The 25,153-nt window shown below is 37.2% G+C and overlaps 1 protein-coding gene across 3 annotated transcripts in view; it reads right to left on the reverse strand.

The window, feature by feature from the left end:
* SEPTIN7 (septin 7) overlaps positions 1-25,153 on the reverse strand; it is a 78,444-nt gene that overhangs the window by 23,836 nt on the left and 29,455 nt on the right. For all 3 annotated transcript variants that reach the window (XM_032683562.1, XM_032683577.1, XM_032683571.1), the window contains exon 4: positions 2,167-2,273. In XM_032683562.1, coding sequence (XP_032539453.1) covers positions 2,167-2,273 — 107 coding nt within the window. The remainder of the gene's footprint in view (positions 1-2,166; positions 2,274-25,153) is intronic.

Consider the following 25,153-nt stretch of genomic DNA (forward strand, 5'->3'; position numbering starts at 1 on the left):
TTTCTAAGTTATATTAGACCCCAATTCACTACTGAAAATAGTTTTGGCTGGCTCTCGGTCACCCTCAAGCTTTAGCCCACACAGGGGAAGTATGACAAAATGCAATGGCTTTTCAACCTGGTCTCTGTTCAAGCCCTTTTCTTTATCCCTCTCCAGTGCCAAAAAAACCCCCAAAACCAATCATTAAGTGAAGTTTCCTGAAAAGGATGGGGTTTTTTATTCAACCAGTAAATTAATAAAAATCAACCCCCCTCTGAAGGTCAGAATGAACAGATCATCTAACATAACATGCCACCTAATATATGAAAGCACTTAACTCAAATTCCAGAAACTCCACACAGAACTTTTTTTTTTTTTACATTGATGCACCTTTAACTAGGTGAGTTACCTTTGAAAGATGTCCTGGTAGCTTTTTTTTAGCTTCTACTAAATCAGCGTGTAATCATCAGTAATGAAATCCCACTACATCTCTCTTTCAACAAAAAGTCACCCTTCTACTTAGTTTTCCAACAGTCACTGATTATTTCAGTACTAAGCATATTATATCAGAGCTTAACTATTTGCAAACCTCCTCCATCCCACTTAATATCTCTTTGAACCGAGTACATAAATTCAACCCTGCTGGTTCAAATAATGGTCTGATGTCCCTGCTAATAAGCTTTTAAGTCCATTTTGTCGCAGTACTATGGTTATACATTAAACTGACAAAATAGCCTAATAGACATGACTAAAGCTTAGAAAGTATTAATACATTGTTAATAGAACTCAGAATGTTCAAAAGCTTTCCTCCAAATGAAAAAAATTATATTCTGCAACGAATGCATTTTGCAATAGTATTCAAGCTTTGATGTTGAGCTAACTGACAAGCAATACCATTTAAACTTCCTAATATGAGTATAACTAACTTTTTCCTGGTACTGTGGTAATTATTCTGTGTTCTGAGATTGGATTAAAAAAAGTCTTACCCAAAACCCCAGGCAAAAAAAATCCCAGAGGTCCCACAAAACAGTAAGTTCAGTGGATCACAGCATTGGAGCACAGTTATTTGATTCCACTCAATTAAAAATCACTCTATTTTACAACATCTGTTTAGCACCTTGCCTACCCTCCTAACCCAACACAGGGCTTAATCACTTCATGACAACTCTGTCATTGCCCAGTCACTTCAGCTACAGCTGAGGTGGTCTAAGATTATAATTTTGCAGCTGGAAGAACTCTGTTGAACAACAGTAGTAATGGTGAGCACCCCCAGTCCTCATCTGTACAAAGTTAGATTGTCATAAGCTATCTTCACCAAAATCTTAAACAAGGGCACATCAAGAGATATAAGCAAAGCTCACACATCCTTATTCAGCTGCTCAGCTGTGGAGGTAGAAAATACACCACCGAAATGCAATGATTTCCTAAACTACCCATAATATTATTATTTTTTAGTATGAGGTAATTGCTATTTTTAATAACCTTTTTATAATATAAAGAGCATGCTCCTTTTCTTGAGAGAAAATATAATTGATTAGTAACTAGTTATTACATAAAATGAATGGATCAACTTCAGTTTTCCAGTCTTTGACTAAATATTTCAGTTGCATCACTCACTTGCAGGAACATCTTTGCCTATATAAGTCTTGTCCTCAAGGTCAGACAGGTTCCCCTTCCCCCAGTCCCTGATATGTTTCAGAATAACAACTTGTAACAGGCATATGAGGTACCACAAAGGATATAGTCTGCAGAAGGCTCATGGATAACTGGTCCACAAGGTCCTTGCACTTCAGTCAAATCCTTTAATACACACAGCCTCTAAAAGCCTGCCTTAAACAGTCAGGGGTTTTAATGCACATCTATCTATTTCTACACTTTTACTCAATATTTTAATTGATAATAAACACTACATTTTCAAACAGGACTGCACACGTATGTGTTTTCTAATGTACAGGCAGCACACAAAGCCCTGCAGGACTCCTGCATTTCAACAGGCCACAAGTTTGAGAACCTGGAAGTTTTGTTGCTAAGATGCACTGAGAGACACATGGAATATTTCTTAATGGTTCACATCATATCTGGATGTATTTTGAAATATAGGTGCTTATGTAACAACTGTATCTCCTTACATTACTAGATTGCAAATCACATTGTTCAAGCTGTATCTTCCCCCCCCCCAAGACATACCTGTACAGTCTTTTTAATTCTGTGGGAAGGACCTGGATACTCTGGGGAATACAGTTCTGTTAAGAATAATGAGTTGATTAATGTTGATTTTCCCAGTCCAGATTCACCTAGAAGAAAACAGAACAGTTTCAATAAAACCAGGAGTATCACATTAAGTATAAACATTTAGATCTACATTCCAAACACTCTGGAAACATAGTACCTGAAAACATGCACTGCACTCTAAGGCTTTGAGAATCTTTTCCAATTTCATCTTTTCCAGTTTCAAGGTAAACCCTTCAAATCCAACTGTCACATTCTATAGACATTAATTTTTCTGATCACATTAAGTACTGAATGCACTTAGCACTTCATTGCTTCCACTACAACACAGAGAGATGATATTACATTAAATTTTGTAAACAAGATGATATGGCTTCTTACCATAATGCCAAAGCAGATTAAGTTATCTCCTTTATTTCAAATATTATTTGACAGTCTTATTGTCAGGGAGGGGAAAAAAGAAAGGGGAGGTGGGGGGAGGGAGAAAGACTGAGATTAGTTTAGTCTAACTACTAAACCCACAAGAGATAAAATGAAATTTCAAACTATGTGGTTTGCCTGGGATTTTGGGTTTTGTTGGGGCACAGAAGGGAGAATGGATTTTGGTTTTTTTCACAATTTGTTCATGAGCAACAGTAAGTCACAGCCTTGCTAAAGAATCTGGAGACACTACTGTCATGAAAATCCAAGCAAATACAGTTACAATTCCCATAGCAAAGATTATCCTCCGTTTACAGCTCTACAGAGACAAGGTCAGATCAACTACTTATTACAGTATTTTAAAAGACAAGTCTTTTGCTTAGTTTTTTACTGTAAAGAAAATACTTCAACACAACAATTAACACTGGTACAAGAACTAAGGAAAAAAAAGGTATAAAAATATTATGCTTTCTTTCTTTCTAAGTTTCATATGCAGTCTGTCAGTACATTGACCTAAACAGAAACTGTCAAACAGAACTTTGCTTTTAAGCTAACAAATTTGGAGGCTAAGTCCATACTTTCACTGAGGGAGGAGAATGGGCTGCACTGCCTCCACACTTGAAAAAGAGAAATCTAATACACTAATCGCTCCATCCCCAACAAATATTGTGTTGATTTAGAGACTAAGAAAGCTTCAAAACTCGTCTTGAGCTAAATGCCCTGCGTTATGGCAAGAGAGTTACAAAACAGAAACCATTTACGAACCTCAGCAGAGAAGCCCCTGTCTCCACTGTAAGAGCTGTCTCCAGTTCATACACCAACTAGCTTATACACATCAAACCATCTCGATTACAGCAGTGTGGCACAAAGTCTGTGCAGCACCGAACAGAGCAATCTGATTAACTATACTGTAAACGGATTAGCAGCTGATGAAACACTGCAACCAGAGCTCCTGACGGCTGTCTACGCTATTAGCAGTGCTTGTTCTTCAAACCCCACCCTCTTCGGCAGATGAACTAACCCAGGCTGAGAGCAGGGGCTGGCTACAGCCAGGAAGATGGGTTGTAGCAGCCAAGGAAAAAGGAGGTACTCCTGTTAAGGTCTCAAGTTAGCAATGCAGGGAACACTAACCCCAACAGGACAGCTTCATGTAAGCGCCTCAAAGGGTCTGGTTGTAAAGGACACACCTTTTCTAATCTGCAAAACCTTTAAGGTCAGGGTCAGCTGCAGCCAAGAGGCTTCCCCAACTCTGCAACAGAAAGAAGCTTCTGAAAAGCACAACTTTATAATCTTAGAGATGCAGCCATTTTGAAGCTTAACCTTCTCCATATCGCAACCTTGCTCAAGACGTACATATCATTCCAGTTAAACTGAAGGGTTTTATTCACCCTACTTAAGGCCTCAAGAAGGTGGCTCTGACTTCACAAGGTACAGTTCATATCCTTTCAGTGAACTTTGCTTTTTAAATTGACCATAATCTTGCAAAAGGCTGTCTACTACAATATTGAAGAAAGATTTGTGCATCAGATTCTACTTCGATATACAAAAATAGTTGTCCCTTCTCCCTTCTATTAGGGTTATTGCTGATCTTAACATGCTAAAGAATTTTAAGTGGGAAAACATTGAGAACTACTTCTCCTGAAAATCAGTGCTTGTCAAGTTGCTATTGAAATTCAACATATGGAAATAAGATTTTCAGCTTTGAAACAATGTGATGGAAAATCAGCAGCTTGCCCTAGTTGGCTCCTGCAACTGTGGCACTCCATACTAAGCAGTCCCTGAACTGCTGAACATTACACCCCAAGAGATTCGGGGTTTGTTCCCCTACTCACCCTCCACTACCCTGAGGGTTGCAAGGATGTGAAGACACTTTTGAGCTGAAATTAGTGAAAAGACAAGTATGCTACGGATATGTCTGCACCACTTTGTTCCCAAGGGTGCCCAGTCTCCTAGACACTTCTGCCTGTGCTAACTTTAATCAGCCGATGCAGATTATAACACTTTAAACTGCTTAACTGCTACCAGTAATTGAGGCATTAGATGTAAGAGTTTTCATCAATACACCAACCCTAGATGCAGTTGTGCCTTAGAACACGTAAGGGTCAACACCTAAGATGGTAATAAAAGGCTATAAAATTAAATTAAACAATTGCACTGAAATTGTAGGTAAAAAGCAGAACTGGAACATTCAGTATTATTACTATGGTGAGTAACGCTGCTTCCACTGTAATAAAACAGGAATTTCTCTGCTGACTACAGTGAAAGCGGAATTAGAGAAACCAAGTGTATCAATTCTAGCAGTGAACAATTCTAGCTGCCTTTTTGGGCATATTAAAATATTCTGAACTTTGCTAGAAATATGGTAAGAAGGAGAAAAAAAAAAAAAATCACACCCAAAACAAATCAAAACAAACAATCACCGACACCACACTCCCCCAATTCCCAACCAAACAAACACAAACATGAAAAAAAAAAATCCCCAAACAACCCAAAAACCGCAAAAACGCACAACCTTGCTCAACCCAAATTCCCCTGAAAGGATTCCCTTCTGGAATGGCTGAGAAATCACCTTCCAGGGATGCAACAGGCTGTGAATATGATTAACAAAACCAGAAGGGAGAAGGGAAAATAAGTGAAATTTAATTTGCCTTAACACAAACAAAAAAATACATCCCAAATGAAATGCATCTCCCCACTTTCAGTAAACATTTCTGATGAGATTTTTGCCCTTTGACCATTGCATGAACTGGCAAAGAGATGCAATGTAATAGAACCTCTTCAGCAGTAATAACTTCTAATCAGTCAATGCATCATGTTGCACTTAGATCTAGCTGCCTAATTTAGAGTGAATGATTTTTAGAAATATCCTATGCTGTGTTTTAAAAAGAAAAAAGACAAACTTTTATTTTGCAGGGTAATCCTGAATCCAAAAGGTTAATTTTTTTTAGTATCCAGGTACTGCTTTTACCTTGCCCTTGATCTCCCACTTAATGTTTCACATAGGCTTCAAATTCATCTGAATAAATAGTGTTCTTTTCCTTCATTATTTTGTGTCTCATGTTTATCAGCAACTTAGTGTTTCAAAATGTTAACATTTTATCAAGTTGTTTTTGTAGTCACATTCAAATACATGGAGTTGGCCACTCTTATTGGTAGAAATGAGCACGTACATTTACGAACATACTTCTGTCAGTCTTGTGAAGGAAAATCTTTTGTCAGCCCTTACAGGACTAGCAAAAGTTCCAACCCTTCTCAAGTCCATGGATTTCTAAATGGTTGTACAAAGACTGGAACTTTGCTTATACACTTAGGTTAAAAATTACCTGTAGGAGCATTAGCATCTTTATACAGATGGCCCGCAGCACATCATTTAAAATTAACCCTGGATAGCAAGATTTCTTCTTCTGTGAACAAAACTCTTTTTTCCTACACAAATGAGACAAGCTTGCAACAGGAAAAGGGAAATCAAGGAAGAAAAAAAGTAACACCAACACATTCAGTTTTCTCTTTTATGTCTCAAGCATACCTATCTCAGACACGTTTCTGGGGATCAAAAGAGACCACTGGCAACCACTAAAATGGTTTGCAAACCATGGTAATAGTCTCCATTATAATACTAAGGCAAGTACATATGGGGAATTAACAATTAAAAAATTGGAACAATGACATACAGTCCATGTGAATGGAGGACAGCAGTGCTCAGGTAAAAAAAATTAAAAACTAGATCAGGTTCTTCTCAATTGAGCTACATAAATCTTTCACCTTCATTTCTAAATCACTCCCAGTAAATGAACCAGAAATCCTTATCTGTGATAACCAGTTAGAAAATCTACTCACAGCTAACTTGGTTTGTTTTTTTCCAGTTCAACTTCTATTCTTATGACTTTAGAAGAAACTCGGACTGCCAGTATCTCCTCTGCATGATAAGAGAACTGAACTGTAATCCTTAATCTTAATGATGCTTTTTTCACTGTTCATTGTTGTGGCACATAGAGAATGTAGCATATTTCAACCTCTTCCAACTGTTCATTTTCTGCCATTCATATTCAAATATTTCCAATATAAGTGGACAGGAAGTCCAGTCCAACCCAGCTTACAGCTTTATATATAACTTCTGTTGCTGCTATTTCCTGATTCATATATTACCTTTCTTGATAATGCATGACACTACATCTTCTAGCTACCACATTATTCTGGAAATCCAGAATCAGTTTTCTTCTATAGTTTTAGGATCTTGTTTTCTAAACTCCAAGCCCTGAGGCATGACTTACATTCTTAGATTTATGACTCCATGTGAGAGTTCAGCAAACATATCAAATGATCAAGGTGACTAACCAATATTGAACATTCATCAGTGTGCTCTCTGCATGTTTTACTTCCTACTTCTTCACTATAAGATACTCTTGAAGAAATCACCAGAAGTTTTTCTATTCTTCCCCAACAATTACTTGTCTCTCTACCAGGGAAAGAGATTTCACACTTACGCCCTGTGAGACAACTGCACCACTGAGAACACGACCACTTGTGTTATCTGTACGTAGGAATTTCAAGATGCTTTCCCGAGCTCCACATGGGAGTACAAGACTGTCAAAGAACCACCCATCTGCAAGGAAAAGACTTCTGGTGATCACAGAAACCAAGACTTCAGTTAAATGGCTCCAAGTGGTGTGCTCCGTGTATCATCACCAAGAAAATGAACCAGACTTTGTTGCTGTACCTATTAACTGGAAACTGTAGGAACTGCAGATTCAGAAGATGCTAACTCTGATGAGAGAAGGTAACTCATCCCAGTGGGACTTGCAGCTTATTAGAGAAACAGGTTTTCCACAAATTGCACCATTTTTTTTGAAAGCTTCCACTGCATTCTAAGTAGTAATCTGTATTTAGAGTTCCTTGGTACAGTCAAACATAAGCTGCAGTTGCTTCACTTCTTTTTCAGAATGAAGACATTCAACAATATGTTTCTTCTGTGATGAAGTGCATTTGATGGTGCATTTGATAGCCCTAAAGAGTTACAAAGGGATCAAATTCAACTGAAAAATGCTGTACTTCCCCACAACCTACATATACAGAATGTTTACATCAAAGCATATTTTATTTTTAGCTAGTGAGTCAGTTTTTTTATTGAATTTTTCTATTTTATAAATTCTAATTATTGTGACAGTTGCTGCTTAAAATATAATTCCATTAGTTTGATGCTGATGACGCAAAGAGGGGTAAAAAGCTTGTCAGAAGACATAAAAATTAATGCATTTCAGCTTCTTTCATCCTTGTACAACTCACAGTTTATGTGCATGACAGCACCTGCAGCTTTATGCAAATGTGCAATGGCTTTGATGGTACTGCAACACGCACTTTTTTGCTTTTATACAGAAGGGAAGCTACATAAATAATCAGAGCCTGAACTACACTGAATGGTATGAAGGAACCATCCTCTTGCCGAGGGGGAATGATTCTCTGCCATGTCATTATAGACAACCACAAAAACAGAGACTATAAGATGTTTTTAATTTCATGTCTGATTTTAGAAGCTTTCGTAAAGGCTAGTTCCTGTCTTCAGTGCTTTATTACAAACAAGCCAACATTTCAATAAACATGCAAGAACATCCAAATGAAACCCATCAGGAGGAGGGTAGGAGCAGGACCATGCTGCTCCCACATATCTAATCTTCCATGTAGGATGGTGTCATGTGAAATCTTGCAAAAAGATCAACTTTGTATTTTCTAGACATCTATAAAGGGAAGAAAGCCAAAGCTCCACCATTTCACAACTTGAATCTAAAGCATAAATTATGGAAGCAACATATGTTAGAGCCACAAAGCTGCTCCTAGCAGAACAGAGTAACAGGGAAGTCTAGCAGCAATAAATTCACTTCTGCCTATCAGCAACTGCATCAACAAAATTTCAGTATGCAGGATACAGTAAGGCCATCAATTTTCTTACAGGGAAATTTAAAGTGCAATAACTGAGGACAGACTCTTGGCATATCGTTCTTGTCATGGATGACATTTAAATAGTTCAGAAAAGCCATTAGCAGGGAAGGGAAGTATTCAGAAGAATACTGCAACAGATCCTGCATAACATTTTCCAAATACTATTGTTTCTCCTCAAAGCAGAAGCAGGTCTAGCTTTCTACAACTGACAGATCAAAATAGCCATGAAACAATGACTTAACTTCATAGGTGAAATTTTGGCTACTGACAAGAGAAATGGTTCCCTACACCCAATCCAACTCTTGCACTAGAATTCATAATGCAGCACTGTGAGACATGAAGTGATCCAGCAATCTAGAGCTCTAGGGGCTTCAGGATGGGAAAATGAGGGAAAGACACCACCAGAGATGAGGAAGGTCAAATACTCTCCCTTCTTTTTGCAAAGCAGTGCAAGTGTAAAAATCTGCATTTAAAGCTAGACCTCTTCTCTGTCACAAAAGAATCACCAATAATTCATAAGTCAAAGAATTTGTGGCACTTATGACAAAGGTCACAATTTCTCTAATTGCATATACAGGCTTCGCTCTTGATAAACAGCATGTCTGCAAAGTAGCCACTTAAAATAGGACATGTTACCTAATTTAACATGAGGCAAATAAAGCAATTTTTCAGCATTTTAGAAATAAATGTAAAACCAAGGAACCAAGCCCTTGTTTTTAGTTGCTAAACATTGCTACAGATGAAAAAACCATCCCATGGCATTGGTGCACTCACATCTAGTACCAAAACCAGTTGAAATGCAACAAGCTGGGCTTCAGCATCCAAGCTTGCATGGAATTACAAGCCCACAATTAGCAGCTGTGGTCCAGGCTTGCCAAAGCTCACCTTGCTTTGTTTTCTGTGTTAGGTGAAATAAAACTCCTGTGTCTGATTAAGCTGTAGTCATACTGCAATGCAGATTCAGAGGCATTACAAATAACAAGAAGCTGTCAAAACTGACCTATATGGAAAATCTGAATGCACAAGCTCTCTGTGAAATAACTGGGTTAAAGAATTCAACTGGAAGTGACAGAAGCTACAGAGCTCCAGGACAACAGATCTTCTATGGTTAAACCTCATAACCAGGATATACCTCGAATTTTCACAGGCTTTGACAAAGCCAAAACAGAGAGCCTTCACAAGAGAAGAAAAAACCCCACATTGCTTCAAAAATCAAAGCAAGAGGAACAAAAAACTGTTGTGAAAAATGCTAAAGAAGGACGCTCTGCTTAAGGCCAAGAAAGCAAACATCTGAGACCAACACTCGGAAGAATTCTGCATCTAGAGAAAGCTGCAGAGCTGGACTTACTCTCTGGAGGCAAATACAGGGATAAATATAATTGAATAAATTCCCTGATTATATGAATTCTTAAGAAAAAAATTAAGAGAAAGATGACAGGAAAACAAAATTTTTTATCTCTACATTACTGTTGACAACCAATTGTACAGCATTTCCAGTACATAATTTCTAACATTTGCTGACTAAAGAATGAAAGGTGTATTAATGAGCAGATCACAGATTAGTCACAGTAGGAGCTTTCACTACTTAGACAGAAACAAAACCCACACAGGGTTCTGAGATGCTAATGAGAAAATAAGAAAGAGCGATTGGGTTTACTTAAAGACTAAAATACTTGGTACAGATACAGGGTCAACATCTCTGAGACTGTATAGCTTGCATTTTACTTAAGAACAAGAAGTACTACACATCAACTTGAGCAAAAGGAGAGAAAGGTGAAGTACTTTAGGCAGCATGTTACTCAAAACCCCACTCAACTGATACATCTGAGGCATGAATATCACAAAAAATTCCAAAAGCACAAAAATTAAAATTTTTATTTACATGGAATCTAATGACTCTCTACAGAAGAATACAAAGAGCACTTAGATATGATTTAATCAACACTGCATCAGCTCTTCCCTTGAAAATTAACTTAGAAACAGAATAAAAACTACTGGAAATAACTGTTGAGTGCTCTCACAATATCCCAAGTGAGACATCCTGTTATTAAGCAAATCCACAAAAATTTGTCAGAGGACTGAACTTAAAGGATTTCTAGTGCTAGTCAAAATTTCTTTCAATGCCTTATACCTTGCCTCTTGATGCCTTCTCTCCTTAATGTCCTTGGAAACACTTTTTCTTGCAGGGAGCACAAAGGAAACTATGTTATGACAGAACTCTTAACTGGCACAAGTGGCAAGAGAAAGATACAGATAAACTAGACAGAATTCTGTAACTCTACCTCAGTGATATGATTTTTGGGGTAATAAGGAATGAAAAGTTAGGGCAACGTTATTTGCAAGTTAGGATAATTCCGCTTCTTAATATTTGGTCTAGTGTTAGCCAAACAAGGAGGAAGAGCATTGCAGGGATGTGCTCTCCTGGATACACCGCTGCCAATTCTAAGCAACCTTGGCAAGATACACAAATCTGATTCCTCAATTACCTGGGGGTGGTTACATGGTTTTGTTTCCATAAGACAGCTTCCACTGGAGTTGTAAAAATGGGTATTTTCTCTCTAAAAAAGGTCGAGGTCGGTTGGAATAAGCTCATGTTGTCAAGCCTACATTTTTTAATATGGTAAGAACTGTTTTATTTAAATGCCAAGCCACTGCTTCCAAAACGCAGCCACCACTATTCAGTTTTCTAGTAATTACTTAGAAGAAAACTGAGCTGCTTTTGTAGCCAACAACAGAAGCAGACATTCACAAAGCTGAAAGGAAGTGGACAGGTCTGAAGATAAGGTGATATCCTAAGACCTGTTTAGCGTGCTTGCTATGTTTTGCAGCAGATGAGCCTGAAGGACAGACACGGGAGGTGGACCAGGACTCCTTCTGGAATTCCTGCCAGCTAGAGAGGACAGAGCATAGAGCCAAGAATGCAGAATCTGGTAAGTCATAGGCTTGTCCTTTACCAAAGGTGAGGATGATATGCATTGTGAGTTTAGTTAAAAGAAATATAAAACATAATTCTTAGAATACTTTTTCACATAAATTCATAAATCATTCAGTCAAATGCAATTAAAAAAAAAACCAAAAAACAAACAAACAAACCCCCAAACAAATGAATAACAAAAAAACCCCACACCACCAAAAACCCTGACTTGGTAAGCAAGTGAAAATCTGACATGCTCTTTTTTGTCTCAATGCCTGCTGAGTTGCAGCTTCTGGTTTCTGCTCTGCCTGGCACTGAGGTAGCAGAAAAGTGGTGAATAAATACTTGGCAACAGTCAGCTTCCTCTAAATAAGCAACTTTAAATAAATTCCACGCTTTTTCAGTAGTATGTCTCCAAGACGTAAAACAGAGAAATCTTGCAATTCTCCTCCAATGCAGTGTAATGGTGTCTCTTTAAATTAGCCTTTCTAATACAAAATATCACAAAATCTCACCTCATCTTCTATTTCAATATTTATGCTGAGTTTCACTGCGGACTTCAAAGTTTCTTGCTTTTATAGTTCTAGAAGCACATGAAACAGTCTAATTTCTACATTCCCCAAGTTAGAATATGAGGATACTACTTTTGCAGTACCATGGTTTTTCATTTTATCTGAACTTCAAAATCTGAATTGAAGAACTCTAATGTTGCTCTCCCACAGCAAAAATCTTCCCACTCCTTATGTGTCATCTTTAAAAATTCACTGGAGCAATCACCATACTCCTATTCAAGTTTGTTGTTCAAAGTGATATATTATATACATGTTCCTCCTGAAATAGTAATTCTACTAATTAGACTATAAAAAAAAATTAAGGTTTGGTAATGCATGGAAGGCTAAGTAAGACACATCTGATTAACGTGTACTTAGTTATTCACAGTTTAGCATATGTGAAAACTCCCCATTTGATAAAAACTTTGGGAGTCATTTGAAAATGCATACAAATAAGATTTCCATACCTCACAAATGTTTCATTTGGAAACACACATCCTGCTTTGGAAACACACAACTAATTTAAAGCCAAGACTGTGCTAAAGGATGTATCATTTACAAACATTTAAGTTGCACTTTTAAAACAAGGAACAAATACTTGCCATCATCCTACACCACACTGGGCAGCAGCTGCAACAACCAGTGCTTTAAAAAGAGTGTCAACTCAAAAGCACATTGCCAAACAGTTATGTATATGCACTAACATCACCTGATCTCATGCATGACTTCAGCTGATTAGTGCTGTGTGTTGTGTTCTTCCCCTGAGCCCTCAAAAATTTCAAATACATACAGAATTCACAAAATACAATATTTAAACATATATTTAGGAATATGTTTTAATTGTTTCCTATAAGACTGACTTGTGCATAGCCTCATTTACTAGTTTTAGTAGGAAGGTATCCAACTACAGTAGTCAAAATTCTTCAAGAAGTATCTCAGACATAAACAGAGATCCTTTATTACAACCACATTATATTGTTAGTCAAGACCAAACATTAGTCCAATGCAACCAAGGCTCATTTTGACAACTTTGTGAAACAAATGCCTCATAACTGCTATATCCACCACTACTGCTACTGAAAACAAAATTAAATCCCAGCCTACAAACCACCCCTGCCTTTGCAATGACATGAGATTTTCCTTTTGCTATGCTGCAAATGGACATAAGACTAACCTTCCTTGCAGCTCCCAGAAAACACTCCAGCTGGATTTGCACACTAATCCAATTTGGACCAAGAGCTATTATTCTTTCAGCAGCAGCAGCACAGACTTATACCAGGTTAAAATCTGAACTTCAGCCTGGAGGAACAGCTGCTACTGTTGGATCACAGTTTTTCCTAATTAAATCAGAAGGACACTTTATAAATGCCACTGAGGACATTTTGCTTTTTCAAGTACTTAAAAACCATGAAGAGTCATTTCCGTCCTCTCACGCCACGTACACCCCCTACATCAACCAAATTTTCCCATCCAAGCATCTTTAAAAATGGTTGTCCACTATATTAATAAACAGCATGAAAAGAGAATTCTAGCATCTGTAAAAAACACCAAAGACTCAGGGGAAAAAAAAAAAAAGCTCTACAGAAAAACTAGTCAAAAATGCTGACCACACGTGGAATGCAGAGTTTAATTTTTTCCACTTTCACTTTGTTCTGCTTTTCATTAAACAAGAAAACCTTTAAAGTTTTTGGTTGGTTTTTGGTTTTTTTTTGTTGTTGTTTTGGTTTTTGTTTGTTTGTTTGGGGGTCTTTTGGGGTTTTTTTGTTTGCTTGGGGTTTGAGTTTGGTTTTGGAGTTTTTTGCAACAAAAAGTACTCGAGTCTCATTTTCCTAAAAGTCACCATAACCTGCTCTGTGAAAAGCAGCTGAGAGGCACATGATACTGAAAAGAAAATACACACTCAAGTTTTACAGTTTTTGAAGATGTGCAATTATTGAAAATCTAGAAGAAAATGAGAGAAACTCCAACCTTGAAGTAAACAAGTCTAACAGCTAACCCAATGCCACAATAAAAAAATTATTTTCTGCACAGTGTTTTATCCATTAACATCTGTGATGCTAATCATCCTTGCCATGTTCTGATGAGAAGCCTCTCAAAGGAACCAGTCATCTTGGAGACAGCAGCTCTGGCTGTTTTCCAGTGGTAGCTTTATGCTGGTCACATTACAGATCTACCAACACTAAAATGATCTAAGGAGACCTAGAAAAAGACAGTTTGCCACATCTGATTGATTGGTGGAAAAAAGAGCCACGTCAAAGAAATCCACTGGTATCGATATGGAAAAAAAAAAAAAAAGGCAGCCAGATGACTTAAAGAGCTCCAAAACAGAGTCAGATCTAAGGCTGTGATTGGAATTTCCATTGATTCTAATACTTTTGAAAAGGAAGATGCAAGTCTGGGTTTTTCCTAGCCATTTCCAAACGGTACAGCTAGTAGCACAATTGCCTTGTAAAAAGAGAGGCAGTAGGAGACTTTTCCCATTTCAGTAACATCAACTATTGTTCAAACTTACTGTGATGAAAACAACAGGCTGGTTTTTGTAGTTGAATACCTACAGTGTTATGAGGAACTCTGTTCTCAAACGTACAGACAAGACAACAGTCAAGTCAAGATCACAAAAATGAAGACGTAATTAAGCAGCCTAAAAGGTAGGGAATTAAAAGTATGAAGACAACAGATTCAGTAGTTGTGTGGTATTTTAAGGCATCTCCAACATCAATGCCCATTAGAAGGTAAACCAGCATGCAAGCACACACCAGGATCAACAGAAAACCTGGAGTTGGGTGGAAGGGAACTGGGAGAAGCGAAAGTCGGAAAGTCTTCAAAAAGTACAAGTAAGTTTGAATAAAACTGAAAAATATACTGCTAACTAGATCTGAAAACAGCACCTGTACACAGGTAGCCCAAATCTACACTGCTTCTGAACAAGGCTTCTTAACAGTGAGGCACTTAAGTTACGTAAACTAATCAGAGAGAAAGCAAGGACAGAGTCCTAAATTGACTATGATACTGAGAAAGCTGCACTAGTCACCCCAGCATCCAATTATGCTGCAGTGAATAGTCTTGTAGAAAAATCAATTGGAAAGCTGTGGAAAATGGTTTTAGGCAAGATTCAAACTTCAGCAAAAATCTGCTGCACTGAGCTGTGTTACAGTGTAACATCAATAAGCCCTCTACTCTCCCAAGAACATTCCTTCCAAAAATAAACTCACCATAAACAACCACAACAAATTTCCTCTTTACATCATATGTTTCAGGTCAACTACTTTTTACAGTTTGATCTAAATTCTTCTATACTGTAAAATAAAGATCAAGGTTGGCACTGTCACCCCTGAAAAATACAATCTTTTCTTCCAAATTTCCATTAAGATGCATTTTTCCCTCCCCACTCATCTCTAATAATGCTTCGTTTCAATTATATGCCTAAATTGCTTCATGACCAACAGACTTACTTGTAATTGGTCCTAACTTGCTACTTGTACACCAGAGTTACTACATTTCATAAACCCTCAATCGGAGATGCAGGGCTGCAATCCCTATCAGGATGCTGTACTGCTTCTTTCATCCCTATGAGTAAATTCAAAAAGAAAAAAAATTATCCTTCTCTTTAGCTAACTGCTCAATTATTGAAAAAGAAGCATCCAGGGGGCCTTTAGCTCCTGTAAAAACAATGAGATGTGTACTCCTGTTTCTTCCTAGATTTAAGGACTTCCCCATCCTAAGCATAAGCTGTGCCTTTTCTGCTGCTTAAAACAATCCTGAAGGACTGGACCTAAAGTTTGCATATTTTCTGGGTCAGCTTTTTTCCTAAGACATCCCTAGCTGTGATTCTGAAAGGAGCCATCTAAAAACATATGCAATAAAGATTTAAACCGAAACTTTTTTTGAAAAATAAAGTACTACAACTAGCCACTCCTGCAGTCCTTGTACCAGGCATCCTGAGGGTACTCCAACAAAAAGCAAATGCCCTGGTTGGTGTTTTTGATTTTGTTTGTTTGTTTTTTGGGGGGAGAGGCCCCCAGCGTGTTTTAATTTGAAACTCTTTATTGCAATGATTAAAAGGGAAAATTTCCATGATTGGGGGAGGCCACAAAGTGACCTGGATGGCTTCTCTCAGTCCCAAAGAATACATTTTTTAAAATTCTTATTTAAGTATAAATAGCCTACAAAGAGCTACTTTAAAGTGATCAGACAACAGTAACGTCAGCAGCACAGGAAGAAACAGAAAAGCCATTTTCAGCTATAGTGCCTCTGATAACAGATACAAGATACTCTTAAGAATTAAATTTGTCATTTCAAATCAGGTCAGATTTGCTCCAAGCTACACTGATTTCACAGCATCTGTAAAGTAGCACAAAAAACCTGCTCATATCTTTAATATCAACTAGATTTTAAAATTATTTTTCACTGGTTTCTTTTTGCTGTTAGAATCAATTTCCTAAACTTAAAGATCATGATGACTATAGGCCTTTACTCAGCAAATATTTGAAAGCTCCTCAAGTCTACTACACATGTACCATACCTATGGTCCTGCAAGCTTCCTCATGTTTATTTGATCGTCTTGAAATGTCAGAAATGGGAACAGACTGTAGTGGGGGAATCATTACAATCCCACCATCCATCAAAGAGGAAAAAGAACTCTCTGCTAATTTCCTCATTAGGAAAAGCAAATGCAGCAAACCCACTGCAACTCCTCAAGTACTACCTGTTTATGCTAAGTGCCTTGACATTTATGGAATTAAGATGAACAAGCCTGAAGCTTTTACCACCAAGAAGTTTGCAACACTTGACAAAAGTAATCTATCAGTAAAGAGCAATCAGAACTGTTCTAGTTCAATTTAACTTGAAATGTTTAAGTTACAGTGTACAGCCTGCATGTTGAATATGCCATGAGCTTTTACAGATTCTCAGAGTTTCTACACACAAAAAAACCCCAGATTTCTAAAGCTTGCTACTAGACACCTTGGTTCTTTATATCCTTGAAAAAAAAAATCACAGTCGCTTCACAGAAAACACAAACTACTTCCTACATCCAAGAAACACTAAACACTACAAAATTTGCATTAAAAAGTTGTACTACAAGAACTAAGACCTGACTACACCTAAGGCCACACTTAAACTGTTAGCACAGGTTCCTCTTTCAGCCCTCTTGACTGACTCTCTTCCTGAGAAATGTCCTCAACAAAAGCCTCAACGCAGATGGACTGAATGCTAACCAGCAAATGAACCCTATTAGCTGTATTCCTTGACAGAATCTTCTGATTTAGTATTTTTCCTGAAAGAAATCAAGTTCACATGCTGCTGGATTGCCCCATGATGTGAAGGAAAACCCAGTAAGCAGGAACAACTGGGAGACCCACTTCAAAAATGAAATTTCGATCAGAGCTAAAACTGAACAGCTCACTGTTTTGCCAGACCAGAAACACAAGTGAGACTTGCTAGCCAGTAACAGTTGTGCTAACTGATCAGCCAACTAACCAACTGTAGAACAGAAAAAGCTTATTTATCTTGTCCCTCAGGGAGGAAAAAGTCCAATAATCCTATGAGAATTTTGCAAAGTGTCTATACAATTACATGAGATTTCTAGTCTTCAGCACCTTTTGAAATTCTTCAAGAAGTCCCAGTGTCATCTAGTGAGGCAGTGGACAAAGAGGGATCTGACAACAGGCAGCTTGATTACTGTCTTTTATCCACAAGGAAGGACAAGTGTTCCAGTGCCTGACAAAAGGTATGGGGGAAAAAACAGCACTGATAGTTAACACAGACATCTACAATCCCGAGTTAGGCTATAAAAGCACTAATTTTAAAACCTGAATGCAGAATACTTCCCTAGTCTCAAGGGGCTCTTTTCCATGATCACTGCTGTTTGCCTCAGTTACCTAAAATCTTTTTCCTAGATAAACTATCTAATTATAGGGGTATAATTTATATTCAATCCCAAAAGGAAACAAACCTCCCTTCTCCCCTTTTCCTCAAAACTTTAGGGTTTGTCTTCCCACACCCAATGATGGGAGTGAGGAAGTAAGCTGTATTCAACCAAACAGGAACACACCCAAAACAGTTTTTTCCTTATATTATATTTAATATACATCTGTACTAATGCTTTTGGACTCCAGCTTCCTTACACAGAGCCTTGCTGTTGCTCTGTTTACTCCTTTCCCTTCAGGAGCAGAAAGAAGCATTGTTTCTTCTACAGCAGAACAGTACTTTCTAGTCCTCATCTCCTCGTACTAAAGGACCACCAGCAAGTCAAGAGACACTTCACTGACCCCACCAAAAAGATGGTGGTGGTTTGCCAACCAAGACAGCAGGATTCCTGTAAAATAGCAGAGATTCTTCCCCTCCCAGAGCCAAAGATGAGAACTGTAATAATTTCGGTGCCTTGGAATATAATTACTGGGAGCAACACCTTGACTCCACTATTAGAGGGACTAGAAATTAGTTCTATTCATTTCTATTCATGAATCCCACTCAAAAAATCAAACTTAAAAGAGCCTACGTAAAACCATGTGATTTTTGCAACCACACTTCTACTCTCGAGAGATTTCCCAGCCCACTGAATATATTTTATTTACAATTCTAACATTAGTCCATTGACCCAGGCAGCAATAAGCTGCGGAACATGGTTAGGCTATTTTGAATAGTATTTTGGCAAGTATATATGAATGAATGTCTTAAAAGAAATTGAATTAAGTATCTTTGGTTCCTAAAAGAGGAAACTTGAAGCAATCTCTATTCCCACAGTTCCGAAAATGAAAGATAGCACAGTATACAGTAAAGATACTCCTACCAGGAATGTGTCATTATGTATCAGATCTCATGAGACTTCACAAAAAACAACATATTTGAGCACCTCTTCGCATACAAGTTTTATATAAAAGTAAACAGATTAGTACTACTGAAAAGACAAAACAGAAAAATCCCACAACACTGCAACTTTAAAGTCATCCTTATCTCTTTTTACTGGCTTCTTTCCAAAATCACTACTAGACCCAAAGCATAGATAAACCACTATTTTAGAACTTGGGTGCATTTAAGTGAGAAGGATCAACACTAGACAACTACTACATTTCATATATCCTCAAACAAAAAGCACCAGAAAAACACGCCTGTAACAAGGCAGAGAGCTTTTTCAATTAATCCTGTTCAGAGCATACACAATGATTTATGACCAATGCTGACTACTAATTAGCAGGCTTAGAACTAAGACATTAAGAAGCCTGTTCTGAAAGGCAAGCTAGAGTAGTTTCGACAAGCTTGAGTAGATAAATTATCAACATAGTACAAGTCAAAGTCATCATGCATAAACTCAAATATGGCCAAGAGCAAATACAGACGTGAGCAAAAAAACCAACCAACAAAAAAAAAAAACCCAACAAAACCCCCATAACACCATTCAAAAACAGCATTACACAACAACTTATATAAGCAAATAAAAAAGGTAATATTTTAATAAATTTAATATTTTACTGTATTTTAGCAAAACTTATACTTTATATAAAAAAAAATGTTCCCAACAAAGTATTCAACGTTTTCTTTGCTACTTTGTAAGACTCTTAAAAAACCAGCCAAAACACAGAACCATAATTTCCATATCCATGCTTTGTTTATTAGAAAGAATACAAAATTCATATCCTATATGCAAGGTCTCTATAATCAGATTAGAAAGAGGTTACATGTCTCAAAAGAGCTGAAGAAGGCAAAGAGCTTTGGAATAACTTCCATATATTCCTTTGCATTTCTTTAAGCCATACTGCACTCTGGACCAACAGTATCCTCTGCTGTTCTGGATGCAGCTGATTTATCATGACCTACAGTTTTAGATGGAGACCTCAGATTAAAGTGTTATGTCAAGCACCTTTTGAAACCAGAAAACTGACCCAACTTCCCAACAAGCTACAAGGCAAAAAGTAAGAAAACCTTGGCAGTCAATAGATCCACAGCATGAATCAGACAAAGGGCAAATGGATCACCACATCTGTGCAAGAACCAATTCTGCACTTAACCTTTACAGTGCCTGTCTTTGTTAGACATGAATCATATAAACCAGAGTAAGTGATACCAAGAGGACTACTGGATTTGTTTAGTGATATTTTGACAACAGAAAGGGCAAGACTAAAATACATTTAAGAGGAAACACCCAATGAGCTCACTCCCATTAACAAAAAAAGGCAAAAAAAGCTTCTGATGAAAGAGGTAGAGAATTTATGCTTTCAAAAATTCCCCACGATACAATATTCAGACCAATTACAAAAGCTATCTTCTAAAGAAGATAGGCAATTGCATTAATTCTAAGCAGTGTCTACACACAGTGTCCAGGGCACACATGACTCAAGTAGAAAGGCAATGAGCCTCCCTTGACAAAAAGAAATCCCCTTCGCAACAAACTGTGTTAAGTGGTCACTCATTTATCCTAATCTTTTAGGGAAACACAGTATACCACCTCTATTTCACTCAACTCCACTATTCCAGTGTATCCTCACCTCAAGGAAAGATCAGAAAAAGCTGTGGTATTCAGCAGATTCGAGATAACAGAAATCCTTGTGGGTCATGGGTCTGACAACCTCTTGTGGCATACTGCAAGAGGCTGAACAGAAATTCATCTTAGTTAGCAGATCCAAGCAAGGAAGGTTCTCCATGAGCCACAGCTCTCTGCTGTCTCTGCCTACCTTATCACCAGCCAGCCACATGGTTTCCACTTCTGTAGCAGCAACCAGCACTAAATCTGAATTGTGGAATTCAAACCAAGATGGCAGCACACAGCAGGAATATCTGTCCCAGTCACATTTTTCCACCTTTTTATCCATGGAAATTCAATTACTAATTATTTTTGCAAATCAAAATTTACATCTCAAGACTGAGAAGCAATACAAGATGTTTCCTTTGTCTCTTGTTTTCACCTTCCCCTTCGGTACTTTCCCACCTTCACACCCAGTATATCAAGTCCTCACTTCTTCCCAGAATAGCTCCAAGAACCACAGCTTTTGCTTGCTGCTAGAAGCAGATAACTCTGAAGCTATACATATGTTTTGACATATGCACTCACTTTGTCAGAATACGTGGAAAGAGCTAAAACTGTTTTTTTGAACAGTAAGCAATAAAAAGCCTTCCGGAGAGAGTCCAAAGTACATCAACAAACAAGCTGCAGCCTGAAACATCAGAAACAAGATCTGTACAATTTAGTGGACATGAAAGGATGCCAAATATACTCAATGATACTGCTATGACACAGCAGCTTGAAAAAAACAGGAAGAAAGGTATGCAGTATATGGCCCTCGACCTTCCATTCTCAGAAGCATAAACGTAATCAAGGTACAATAAAAAAAATCACATGTGAACATCTACAGAAACAAAGATAGTCACTCCTCTTAGTTATCTTAGCTTTCTTAGCTGGGAAACAAAAAAATCTCAGTTGCTCATTTTTTCTTTTAAATTTTATTTTTATTTATTTTACAGACACCTCATTTAATAGCTTCTCACTGTATCAAGAAACTCAAGATGAGTTTGTAACAAAATCTACCATAAAACTTCATCTATGAAGAGGTTTTATATAAAAACCCAAAATGGGGGGGAACAGCAAATTGACACTGCAGTTCATTACAAATAAGAGAAGCTGCATTTTTGCCTCTTCATAATATATAGATAATATTTATTGAGTTGTCCACACCACTCAGATAATACTATCAGTACTAGTATATGTGCCAGCAATATCTTAAATGAAAAATCAGGTGTTTTAACATGATAGATTACGGGGAGAATTCTCAGGAGAGGAAATATACAGCAATTACTGCCAAACTAAATTGGGCACATACACCTACCTCTCTAAGACACAAAAATGTGCAATATTTCTAACTGTGTCAAAGTTGATCTTTTATCTTTTCTGTAGAGTTAAAAGTGCTGAGACTCTCATATTCTTAACTAAGAAGAGCCAGCTCCAAGCTTCATCTGACGTACTAACAATGTGTCTACACAAACAAAAACAGCTTAAGATGTGATGCTTTTCTAGAAAGTACTGACTCTTTTAGTATACCTGCAAAGGTGTAGTTCTCAGTAGCTGGACAATTAGCAAGCAGCTTTCTTCTCCTTATTAAAAAATTACAAATAATAACAAGAAAAAAAGCAAAGCAAAAATAATCCCACCACTCTTACTGATTGGATAGGGAAGGTGGTTCTGGAGAATTAAAAGTTATGCAGCCAAGGACAGGGAGGAAAATGCAAATTAAGCCTTTAACCACTTTACTGGGGAGAGAGGGCACCTTGTCAAAAGGGAGCATTCCATAAAGCACAGATATGAACAGCACAAAGAGAAAGTTATGAAAAGACTCCCCAAACCCACTAAATGCAGTCAGAAAAGTATCCTAACCTTAGTGTTTATTTTTGCATTTGCAAGTCAAAGATAACCTAACCTGAGTGTTATATACCTACATTAAGCCACTTAGAAACATGAAAACAAGTAGAAAACACATCAGCTATAGGGAAGCATGGTTGCTTTTTTTATATTATTATTATTTCATTGTAATAAACTACTTATTTAAATATTAATCATGTTCCACATGCATTAAATTGATTTTACTTTTATTTTTTTAAGATGATAGCAGCAGTCATTTAAGGAAACTGGTAAATACATAATACTGACAAACAATCTTATTTGAATAAGCAGTAAAAGTTCCCGATCTGCCAGCAGTTCATATTACCAGTAACAGGGAAGCCTTCCTTGCCCTGCTTTTCAGTAGCACCGAAAAAAAAGATGCAATAACATATCAATTTTAAAAAATGCTAGAGGAATACAATAATTGACTACGGGTTTACTCACTAACTGCATTGTCTTTTCTGTAGCAGTTTATTAAAAAGACAAACATCGACAAAGGTCCTCACACTCTGCATATTCAAATTAAAACTGTCGTTATACGCAGTTTAATCAAATTCTAGTCTCTATCCATTTCTATCTATTTCGAGGTAACCCTATTTAATCTTTGGCTAAAAAAAAAAATAAATATACTTTTCAGAAAAATATTTTCATTTTCTCATTGATACTGTGAGCGCCCTAACTTCATCTGATTAGCAACAGCAAAGTACATCAGGACACCAATTTAATGATAGACAAATTCTAAAGGGTATTAGCTTCTCAAAGATTCCAGAGTCCTGTCAAACTATCCACAACCATCTTCCCAAGCTCTACTTCTGGTAGAAATGGTATAAAAGTATTTTTGTAATTCAGCCTTTTTTGAGGCAAAATGAAACCACTTCCATTGAAAAATGAGAAAGCTAAATGGCAACGACTACTATGCAGCATCTCATCGTACGATGAATCTCTAGATGATAATACTATCTCTGTGAAGGCTTGGACTATCAAGTTATCTGGTTTGACAAAACTCATTTGACAGAAACATTTGCCAAGTAATTTTAATAACCAGACTGGAGAGCCTGTGTTTCATCAGAAGTTCAAGAATGCAACCACTACCAGACCACTGTCATCAACTGTGACTCCAAAACAGGATCTTGCTTATTTTATCTAACCCAAAATCCTCCTCCTGAGAGAAGACAAAAGCAGATGCTTAGGAAAAAGTACATGAAAGTGTTTTGAATAAGGGCTGGACCAGATGACTTTTGAGATTCCATGCAACCAGAACTACTCTACAATTCTGTAGAAGGGTATCCAAGCAAGCAGTGATACTTCCTTCAAATATCACTTATCTCCCAAAGCTCATGGTGTCAATTGACAGATTTTTACTTTGATCTCTTGACAACATGTGCCTTTGAAAAGTTACAAACAGTAAATAATAAAACAGTCACCATCAACAGTTAGGACCAGATGCTATTAAACTCAAAATTTACTTCTCAAAAACCAAAGCCACAGACTTCAGCTAGTCACAAACTTCAAGCAAGAAATTGCTGCTTAACATTTATTAGCAGGAGAGCTGTTCTGAAGCATTTAAAAGAGCTCTATACAAGCAGAGTCAAGAAACTGTAGGAGGCACGCAACTGGAGACCTCTTCATCCATCTTTACAGATACCTGTTTATTCCAAATTAGTACCATGTCATGATTTCAGCTACTGCCATAATGATGACCCTCCTCCTGATTTCCTGTATTTTCTACTTATCCTGCTGTCTGTATCCTTGCCTGGTCTCAGTCAGCCACTCAACACCATTTAATAGGCATTAGAAAATACAATCAGAGCACTCTTCACTGTGCCCCAAAAGCAAATTACTTTAAGAAATTAAGAAATTAAGTTTATTTTTAGGAGAAAAAAAAAAAGGGACCAGACAGTATACTTTAGAAGAGTGCCAAAACTGGGGGATAAGAAGATATACATATAATGCCTAGAAGTTTGTCTGTTGATTACACAGTACAGTTGTTGTCTTGAACTTGCAGGTCTTAGCTTCTGTCTAATTAGACAGGTATATGAAAATGTTTTTCAATTAGTTATAGAATAAATGTGTTTATTGTAAAAGCAGAAACTGTTGAGTAGAACCTCAAACAGTCCAAGTATCCGCAAAGTTCATAAAATACTTCCTCTGAGTCAGCTTTATTTAATTCAGCTATCTGAATGCTTGCCATTTGACATAAATCAACCAAAGCAGATAAATTTACAGTCAAATTAAAACTTGGACACTGTCCTCAGTTCAAACAACAGTCTAGCAGTGTATAAAAATCATATCCTTTTACTTATTACATAGACTGAAATAGCTGTGATTATTCCAGCCAAATTGTTTCAACTCAAGGAATACTTAAAGCTAAAATCTGGCCTGATCATCCAGGTCTCAACTCATTTCTCTGCATTCAGTCACTAAAAAATGTTTGATCATAGAATGACTGCATTACTGAACAGCTCAGCAACAGCAGGTAAAAGGATTAAAATGTACAGAGCAAGGACTATATCTCAGAAACAGTGTGTTTTTCTTCTTCAGAAAGTACATGGATTTAGTTTTTCAACCACCAAACTGTATTAGTCTATTAAATGAATTAATAAGTAGACGTGCATTACTGGATTAAGCTCTACCTGTATGGTAGTAGAAGTAGCTATTGATTTTGCAAAATCACTGTTAGAAGACGTTGCCTTGCAGTGTTAATTGGTTTAGTTTTTTAGCTTCAGTTACTCAGGAAGTAGGAGACAATATAAAACC

Source organism: Chiroxiphia lanceolata, chromosome 1 (genome assembly GCF_009829145.1).
Source record: "Chiroxiphia lanceolata isolate bChiLan1 chromosome 1, bChiLan1.pri, whole genome shotgun sequence".
Classification (NCBI taxonomy): Eukaryota; Metazoa; Chordata; class Aves; order Passeriformes; family Pipridae; genus Chiroxiphia; species Chiroxiphia lanceolata.